This window comes from Engraulis encrasicolus, chromosome 3 (genome assembly GCF_034702125.1).
Source record: "Engraulis encrasicolus isolate BLACKSEA-1 chromosome 3, IST_EnEncr_1.0, whole genome shotgun sequence".
Taxonomy (NCBI): Eukaryota; Metazoa; Chordata; class Actinopteri; order Clupeiformes; family Engraulidae; genus Engraulis; species Engraulis encrasicolus.
In genome coordinates this window covers 18,765,703-18,775,562 of record NC_085859.1, presented here as the reverse complement: position 1 = coordinate 18,775,562, position 9,860 = coordinate 18,765,703, and the positions used below count along the sequence as shown (strand labels likewise).

The window sequence follows — 9,860 nt, the reverse complement described above, 5'->3', positions numbered from 1 at the left end:
CACTCTCTCTGCCTGTCTGCCTATCGGTGTGCCTGCCTGCTTGACTGTCTGCCTGCCTGTCTGCCTATGCCTGTCTGTCTGTTTGTCAGTCTGTCTTTCTTTCTGAGTCTCTCTCCAACTATCTCCCCCTGCCCTCTTGATGAACATCCATTGTGACATCCTTGAGCTCAGACTTCCTTCTTGCCCATACATGGAGCTCTATTTAACAGTCTGCCATGCCATGGCGGAAGCAATAGGGTCAGTAAAATCAATGATCACAGAAGAGTCCATTAAGAGTAAAGGTTTCCCCTGCCCCGGCCACACTTCACAGATCTTGATCTGTATCCGGATGTGTATCTGTCTTGTCGCTCTGCTGTGTTTTTCGTGTGAATCACCATTGATTCCCGGTGGAACATTTGTTTCATTTCACTGTGAAGAATGGCCCAAACAACAGTTTAATGAAGGTCTAATAAATAAGCTACTTGACTTGATGTGAAATAAAGCCACGCTAAGCATTCTTGAAGTACTGTATATGAATCATCTTGGTAAGTTGATAAAATGTGTCATTACAGGGAAAATGAACACTCTCTTGTGGTCTGTAGGAGAACTCATTACCTGCATTAAGAGGCATTTGGCAGTGTACACTTAATTGTCCCCTTTACGCAGAGCCTATGTTATAACCTTACTGTCACCGAATTTTAATGACCAAGTTGTTGTTTTACGGCTCTCGGTAATATCATAGCAATGTTGCTATGATGTAGTTCAGTTCAGCGCAAAGAGGCTGCGGATCGACGAGGAGAGAAGAAGCATTAGCACACCAAACCAAACCAAAACTTTCATTGCATGAATTTAACATCAGCCACTGTACACGACTCATGTCATCTCACTATCCAATTTTAAACAGCTCTCGTGATTGCAAAGTAGACTCACAGTGGAGTGAGGCATTGTCCTCTATGTTGTGTAGCATAGGCTTTTTTGGAGATGTATAATTTAGGAGAGAAAGCAATGAAAATGCGGTGTACTCACATTGTCTGTTCTGAGCTTCTTGGCAGGGCAACCACCATCCACGGGGTGTAACATGTAATACAGTCGGACTTTATTTGCATGTTTCCGGCTCTGCAAGGACAGAAAAACAAACAAGAAAGAACATTGTTTTTAAATAAACATCAAAGTTTTTTTTTCTTATTCTAGTTCTGGATATCTTTGATGACATCTTTTGTAGCTTTTATGACATACGTATTTGGCAGATGCCGTATGGCAGATATAAATAATCTCATTATCGTATATGTCACACGGTAATAAATCAGTTTTATGTCACTTTCTCTCAAGCATTTTCATGAAATAAAACGTATGAAACTCCATAAAATAAGCATCTGATCCAGAGAAGCAACTGGCTTAGTCATTCAATGTTGTGCAGCATAAATCAAATATACGGGCAAGCACCGACAAATTGGTACCTTGACATTTTTAAATGCAACCTTAGGCAACAATTAATTAGACCAGTTTACAAAAGTGTCAGGTCTTCCAGAATTATTCTCAAACTACCTGACCTGACCTGACTGTCTAAAATATTCTCTTCTGCAATGGATGTTTTAAAACATGAATGTGTAAAACGCCTGTGTAAAAAATGATACATCAAGCTATTTAAAAACACCTGCAAGGTCCCACCTATGTGATAAGCTGATATTCACTTTGGAGTGCAATATTAAATCAACCAACTGATATGGATTTGCAGATAAAAAAGACCAGTTTGGAGCATAATCAGTTTCGTACAGCAGTGCATTTTGCAAATAGCTATGGATTCTCAGTGGAAGGCTGTGTGAAGTCTGTTATTTTCTGTCATTCTTGGTCTGCATTTCAGGCACACCACTGTGCAATCAATATCTGTGGAATAGAAAATAATTTAACCACCTGGTCTAAAATCTGCTTCCAGTTTGTGATTGCAGGGGTGATCTCAATGATTTTTAAGTGCTCATGGATATGGTTAAACATGAACTTTTCCTGAAGGAAAATCCAAACAAAAAAATCTGAAGTTGTCTCAGTGGTTCATTACAGCTGACTTAGTAAGTACTGAGTAATGGACAGACTCTTAATAGTTTGAGTACAAGACAACATTGCTTCAAAATTCTAGGGCAGCCAGGGATTAAACTACTTGGTGTTGTTTTATATACAGTGTTTCTGTGTTGCTGTATCCCCTGCTCTTCCCTTTTTGTATCACAGGACACTGTGATCTCTGTTTAGAGGAACTTGTTGATCTTATCCATATTACCCATTGCCTTCCATGGCTACGTTAACATGACATGATGGTTTTAATTCCGAATGATTAATTCCGAAATCTAACACTGTGTGGTCCGGTTCTCCATTCTGATTGGCTGATAGCCGTGGTCAATTGAGCGTAAACCTACAACTTCCAACTGAAGATTCTATGCGCGTCTAAGTTAGACCAAGCGCATCTATGTCGGTAATGAGAATATGTTGCAGTTGGGGTAGGGAGTCTGCAAGAGGAGCACATTTTTGCACCATCTGTGGTTGGGCTATCAGTGTGATTACAAAGACATTTCATTCCTGCTATGTTTATCGCCCCTTGCTGAGTTTTTGTAGCAAAGTGTGTGTCTGGCAGTGCGACAACGCACGCACGCCGAGTAACGTTGCCGGGTTAACCACAATCACTTCCTCAACTTGTCGTGGATCAAATTAATTGTTATTAAAGCGTTTGATAACAGACAAGGGGACGTTTACGGCACTCCCCTTCGCGTCGTGCCCCACTCCCCTTGGCCGTTATCAATCGAGCATAACCCACAGCCTCTCGTGGCTTATTGCTTAATTAATTAGTTCGGAATTTAAGTTATTTTCCATCAAGGTTGCATGGCACTCTCATTTAATTCTGAATAAAACATCTGGGGAAAAGAAAGCATTTCGATTGGACAGAGGATGCACATGCTGGGGGAGCCAAATATGGCATGGGGGCGTGGTCACCAAGCTCCAGGAGCTCAATGTACTATCGGGACAGCTGGTCACCTACAGCCCCAAAATATTTACCTCAACCTGGGTCAAACCTTGGTACATGGCGCTATGGTCTGGAAGGATCATTTAAAATGCTAACATTATCTTACCCGGCTAGCTTAGAAAATTGAGTGGTCAAATGGTTATGTGGAGTAACTTTTTTGTGCCACATCAGTTAATGGTGCATTTTTACATCAATATATGGTAGCCACAACATTTATAGTAACAAAGGTTTTACGAAAAAAAACTTTCATGTAAGAAATCCACAGTGGCTGGCACACAGTGGCTGGTGAGACAAATGAGGTGAGCCAAAACAAAACAAAGTAATAAAAACAAAGGCAAAGTGTAGACTCTTAATTGGGATCTCCTGGTTCAGCCTACGAGATCTGATAATCAGTAGATAGTCTACAGTTTCACCCCTTGATCTATATTTAATTGTGAAACTGGGGCCAGGGACATTTATAAAAGCAAATATGCCTAGACTGTAGAGACAGTAGGTATCACTTGACATGGCCGGCAAGAATTCCCTCCTGCTATCTTTGTAAGTTTGTTTTGTTTCTCTAATGTGTTTCCGTAGCGTCTGGAAAGTATTCCACAGACATATCACTTCATTGAAACCAGAGATGATGTGAACACAAAGATGGGAGACCTTAACTAGAGTTACAGATGCTGCTAATAGACTACGGGAAGCACATCACAAAGCTATTGATTTCTTTCTGCTTTGACAAGAGAGATGCTCACAGAGACGGGGAAATTGATTCCGTGTTCAAGTTATCTCAAATCATGCCGTTTGACAGGGTGTACAGGATTGTGTTTCCTAATGGAAAAAGAGAAACAGGATGAAAAGGAAAAAAATCAAGAGGAACTGAGGGGAAAGGAGATGAGATTTTAAATAAAAGATTTGTTGTTATTCTCGTCATTTTTTGGCACAAGCGATATTCTCTAGCACACAAGGGTACATTTGCTGGGACAGGTACCACGTTGCCAACCAAAATGATGAACAAACAGTTTTGCAGGTTGTGTAAATAGAGACATTGTTCCCCCAGAAAATGTGGCCCTGCGTTGGGGCTTCATATTTAGAGCGGTATCTCTGGGGGTTCAAGCCCCTGTTGTGAGAAAGAAATACTGAGTGAATCTATTAGTTCCCATTGTGTTAGAACAGACAACTCTAGAGGACAACAATCTCATCAACAACACTCAGTCTTTTCCCCCTGGCTCCGGGTTCTAGAGATCTCTTTAGCACATTCACATTCCAACTCATAATAGCTATGACAGTTGATGACACTAATCACAAGCAGCAATAGCAGACCCTCACACTTGACTGGTTCAGCAACACATGATGATTTGCCACCCAGGACTGTAACCATAGAATGGCCACCTTCAAATAGCCAAAGAAGAATGATAGTGTCCTGTCTGCATGTTTCACCCAAATTGTGCTACTAAAACTCCTAGGAATTATATCCGAACGGGAAAAAAAAACATTTTGTACCTTTTTCTAATTTTAAAGCAACCCACACACCCACATTTAACTTTTCAAAGTATGGCCCCCACACAAAGATTTTGCATGCATAAAACCCATTTTCCAACTAAACCCCACCCACAGAGGCTGTGCATGCAACCTATTTTCCCAAGCATGATGGTGGTACAATGCTAAGTGGGGCTTTCAGTGTTAGATATTTTTGGCATTGGCTTGACTGGAGAACGGGCCCTCTGAGGTAACAGACTCGGGGCCCCAGGCAATGTGAATGGGAGCATGCCGAACGGCTAATGGCACATTCAACTGGAAAGCGTGTACTCTGCACAGAAGTGCCGTGTCTGAAATTGACCTGATGTTTTTTTTTTCACTAGAGTGGCATGTAGGCAGACAGGAAGAGTGCATCAAGGGGTCAAACTTTCAAACTCTTCAAAGTCCGATTACGGTACAGATAGCAGTGGGCAGGAGCATTTCAGGATAATGGACAGTATATACTGTACATTGCATTGAGGTTGGAGGCATGGAATGGGAACGGACGTGGGGGGGATAGTTTTGTGGAAGACAAAATCTGTGCAAAAGGAAGTAGTGACAGGCGCGTCATCAGTAATGGTGCAAGCCTGGGGGCAGAGCCAACAGTGCTTAAACTGCCCCAGGGCGAAGATGGTCTCTTGTCGCGTAGGAAAACAGCTATACTTTCATTGTGTGTGCATGTGAGTGCATGTGTGTGTGTGTGTGTGTGTGTGTGTGTGTATATGCATGGGGGTATGTGCGTTTCTATGTTTCTATGTACATAGCGTGTGTAGATTTGTTTTGTGTATGTGTGTATGTATGTATGTGTGTGTGCGTGTGTGTATGGGAGGGGGAATCTGTAAATTTTTGTCTATATTTATGTGTGTAAACAAGCGAATGAGATATGGAACAGATACTGTGTGTGTGTGTGTGTGTGTGTGTATATGTGTGTGTGTGTGTCTGTGTGTGTGTGTGTGTGTGTGTGTGTGTGTGTGTGTGTGTGTGTGTGTGTGTGTGTGTGTGTGCATGCGTTTGTGCGTGCATGCGTGCGTGCGTGTGTCTGTGTGCAGTCGTGCATGCATGGCTGCATGTGTGCGTGCATGCGTGTGAGTGCAGCCACATGCCTCTGTGTGTGTCTGGATGTGTCCAGCATAGCTAATGGATTATCTCCGGAGGCTTTAGTGGTCAGTTTGGACAGAAATGACAGTAAATCATAGCCTGAGCAAGAGGGGGCCGCGGGTGGCACAGAGCGACTGTGTGTGTGTGTGTGTGTGTGTGTGTGTGTGTGTGTGTGTGTGTGTGTGTGTGTGTGTGTGTGTGTGTGTGTGTGTGTGTGTGTGTGTGTGTGTGTGTGTGTGTGTGCGTCTGGCATCCGAGCTGAAAGCCAGAATGGACAAAATCTATTTCAAATTACAGGCATGTCAACCAATCAGACATGGGAGTAATCGCTCCCTTTCGCCCTGCCCTCGGCTCGCAAGGTCAAACAGAGATCTGAATCACAACCTCGACAGCCAGCAAAACCACAGCGGATAGGGAGCAGCAACACACTGCATTCATAAAGACATGCTGTACTGGTTTAGTCTCAACTGAAGCTCAGCCCTTAGCACAAGTGGTTTTGAAACCCTCTGCCCCACATAAGTTGGACACGTGGTCGCAAGTCCAGCGACTGTTAGCCTGATAAACCAGACTAAATGTGGATGTCTAATTTATTCTGGCCTCGATGCATAATACATCCGAAGATTGTTGATGAGAACAACCTTCCCTCAAAACCCTGCCCGCTTTGATTCAAAACACATCTTTGTGTTGTAATTGGTTTGCCAGATTCATGGCATTCTGGCTTCATTGAATCATTATGCGAGGCCAGACCCACCCGTAGACAAAACATTTTGCCGTCCAGCGGGTGCCGCTGGTTCACCAGGCTAAGCGACTGTGACATTAGATACAGCATTGCTAAATAGTAAACTTGTAGCACATCTCAGCTAAGGTGCTTCAGTGTTAGGCCAAGCTCATAGTTGTAGCTTGGTCTGGCAAAGTCTCCATAAAAAGTATATTTGTGAAGATACAGACCTTTCACACTTTGACATGTGACTGCTTTGTCAAGTGGAGACAGGTTGGCTAGACTGCACTGGAATACTACCTGTTCTTCCTCTTGCATCAACCAGAAAGTGAGGAAATCCCTTGGAAAAGGAATGCAACGTAAAAAAGACTTAAAGGGACACTGTGCAGGAAATGGTCAATAAAGGTACTGCAACTATGCTGCTCATTGAAAATGTGTTGTCTACGGCCAAATTTTATCTTTTCATGAAAGTTTACTAAGTAATAAATTAATATTTTATAGTATGGCCCAAGTACAGTCATTTTTGCAGCTAAAAATGGCTATTTCTGGAAATTCAAAATGGCGGACCATGGAGAAGATCCCCCTTTTCATGTGTGAAAAATGTATTTTTTTCCAGTCATAATTAACACTTTGAATTTGATAGTGGCGGTAAGTATTCATGATAAAGGTAACATTATTGAATGGGTGGCATGAATTCTGGAAATAAACAACTAAAAATCTCACACAGTGCCCCTTTAAGCCTTTTTCGTATTCTGTGGATACAACCTTCCCATAGGTGGGATGAATGTATGGGTCTGAGTCCCGACCAATCAGACCAATGATTCTGATGGAATATGCATAGCCTTCTTTTTCTTGCGTGCCAGGTTTTTTTTTCCAGGCAAAACAGTCTGGAATAGTGCAGGTTGACAAGACTGACTTGGCTGTGAAATTCTACGTATATAGGCCAATGCTGCAGTAGCAGTCCTCAGCATGGGGTGGGTTGATGTTTTTTGAACCCCACCACCTACCGTATGGATACCTCCGTATATATACCCAGACATTATCTGATGTCCATGTTTGTCCCATCAGCGATGCCATGATGGATCTGACTGAGGTGGGGGGGTCAGGAGAAGCGTTGGGGCAAAAGGCCAGCTGTCATGTTGTTATTGGAGGGATAAGGAGTGAGCTACTTGAGGATTTAACTCTGCACCTCAACATTTCTGCTGGGCTGTCATGTTCCGTAATGTGGGAATAAAAGAGCAAATTTCTGCTTTGATCTCTCCGTGCACAGGGGCTTGGCTGAGGCAGCTTCAAAGCCCGGGCTGAAGCCAAAATGAAGAATAAATGTTGAAACTCATTACAATGTCACAAAAACAGGACTCTTACACGGAGATATACATATTCAAGCGGCCGCGCTTTGATGTGTCACAGAAAATTGCTACATTTGCTGGGGCCATCATTCAGAATGCAACAGCCCGTAATGGCGCGGCCAGGCACAAAAAGTGTAATGTGGAAATGCAAAAGACCACTCATTGGCTAAAGCATTTTGCAGCTTTAGACGTTCTGTATATGGAAATTTCTATGGGTTTCAGTTTGAGTTTGAGTGAAATGAAAGGTACTGGAAAGTGCATGTTCTGCTAGGAAAACCTGATTCCACGTAAAGCACTCATTTCTTCTGTCCAATTACCACCCACAACCTGCATGAGAGGTATAGATGCAGTTTTATCCCTTCTGCTATTAAAACACTGAATAACACATGAGTTCAACATTTTAAGGTTTTCCCCTGTTTTTATATACATATTTATATATTTATTGTTTATTATTCTTCTTCATATCCTGGTTTGGAGCACTTGTCTGCTGTCTGTCATGTTTTTGTTTTTGTTGTCCTTGTTTTGTTTTGTTTATTGTCCTTTGTCACTGTCATTAGTATTGGGCTGTTGGTGCAAGTTTTTTGTGTGTCAGTACTTTTGTGTGTCAGTACTTTCTGTGTAAGCTTTTGCTACTTTTGCCTGCAACCAAATCTACCTTCGGGTACAAATAAAGTTACCTTACCTTACCTTACCTGCTATATAATGACTTTTATATGTTGACGTTCTATATATTGACTTTCTACACAATAATCTGTTCTGTTGCTTCAGGTCTTGATGTAGGGATGACGTCTCCTCGTCTCGCTCTCCCTATACGTGTTTCTGCTTGGGATGAAGTCAGTTGCCTGGGCATTTCAAGGCCTTGGCTGATGACAGGGCATGTGCTATTGTCAAGCAATTGACAGTAGATGTTTTTGTCAAATAATTGTATGTTTGTAAATATTGAAGCTGTTCTTTCTCCTCTTTCTAGTAGAGGTGTCTCTCTGCAGCTCCGGCCTGGGTGGGTCCCAGAGCAGCACGCCATAATCAGCAGTACAGTAGGTCTTTACCTGGACCAGGAGCGAATGTACAGTTGCCAGCAGCTGTGTATGTGTTCATGTTTTGGGGAATGGAATGATTTTTATGTCTTTTTATGTTCTTATACAGTGAGAGTAAAGACAAATGTTATGATGGCATGACAATAAAGTCTATTCTATTCAATTCAAGTCTATTCTATTCTATTCTATTCTAGATTGTGATGCACTGCTACCTCTCTGACAATTGAGTCCTTGGTATAACAAGCCAAGGCAATTTTTAATGTAGCGTATTTAATGAAGATGGAATGCAAATGTAACACACCTCACTACACAACAGATATAAAAAAGAAGACTTAACGAAGGAATAAAAAGACGATAAACATTAACAAGATACTTTATGGCAGACTGTATATGGGGTCACATTGCACATTCTGCAAAAAACCTTATTGCCTGCAATCTGTCCTGTCTGAAGCGTCTACGTCAGAGCTATTCAAATGGCTGCCCGGGGGCCAGATGCACCCCTTGGACAGGAAGGTTCTGGACCCCAGAAGCCCCTTGAAATACAGAATCGTTTTTCTGAATTTTGTGATAAAAGTATGGGTTCTATATAGAGCTGAAACGGGACACAGGATGTTAAAATGCAGGAAATGAGAAAGAAGTGTCTCGTATTTTTTTTTATTGACAGTCGGCAACCATGATGCATATGTACATTTCGGCCCCTTCACTGGGAGGAATTTGAAAAACTGGCCCTCATTGACATTTAATTGAAAACCCCTGATCTACGTACATAAATTTAATTTCCTATTTGTGTTGGAACTTAATAGTAAAGCCGTATCCTTGAGTGCTGTTACAAAGTTGACACTGATTTTGCATTTCACAGGAGAATTACAACCTACAGAGGATTGATGAAAACTCAAAACTCACACGTTGCTGTAGAGTGGGTTTTCCCGCCGACAACTGTGGATTGGCTACAACTTGTATCCGATTACTGATTCTAAGCATTCTCTCCATCCTTTGATGCTGTGAAGCATGACCTTCGCTTGATTTTTACACCCGTGTTCTTTTCTGTCAAGACAGTGGGTCAGGTGAACTAGCTACATTAGACACTCATGATGCTCTGACTCACAATTCCGAGGTTACACTGTGAGTGATCTCTGAGCGCCTCTCAGAAAAAGGGGATCATCAGAGGTGGGCAA

General features: G+C 42.2%; 1 protein-coding gene across 1 annotated transcript in view; it reads right to left on the bottom strand.

The window, feature by feature from the left end:
- The window catches only part of zmat4a (zinc finger, matrin-type 4a), a 144,373-nt gene that overhangs the window by 91,113 nt on the left and 43,400 nt on the right, over window positions 1-9,860 (bottom strand). Inside the window, exon 4 of the mRNA XM_063193506.1 lies at window positions 1,006-1,095. Coding sequence (XP_063049576.1) covers window positions 1,006-1,095 — 90 coding nt within the window. The remainder of the gene's footprint in view (window positions 1-1,005; window positions 1,096-9,860) is intronic.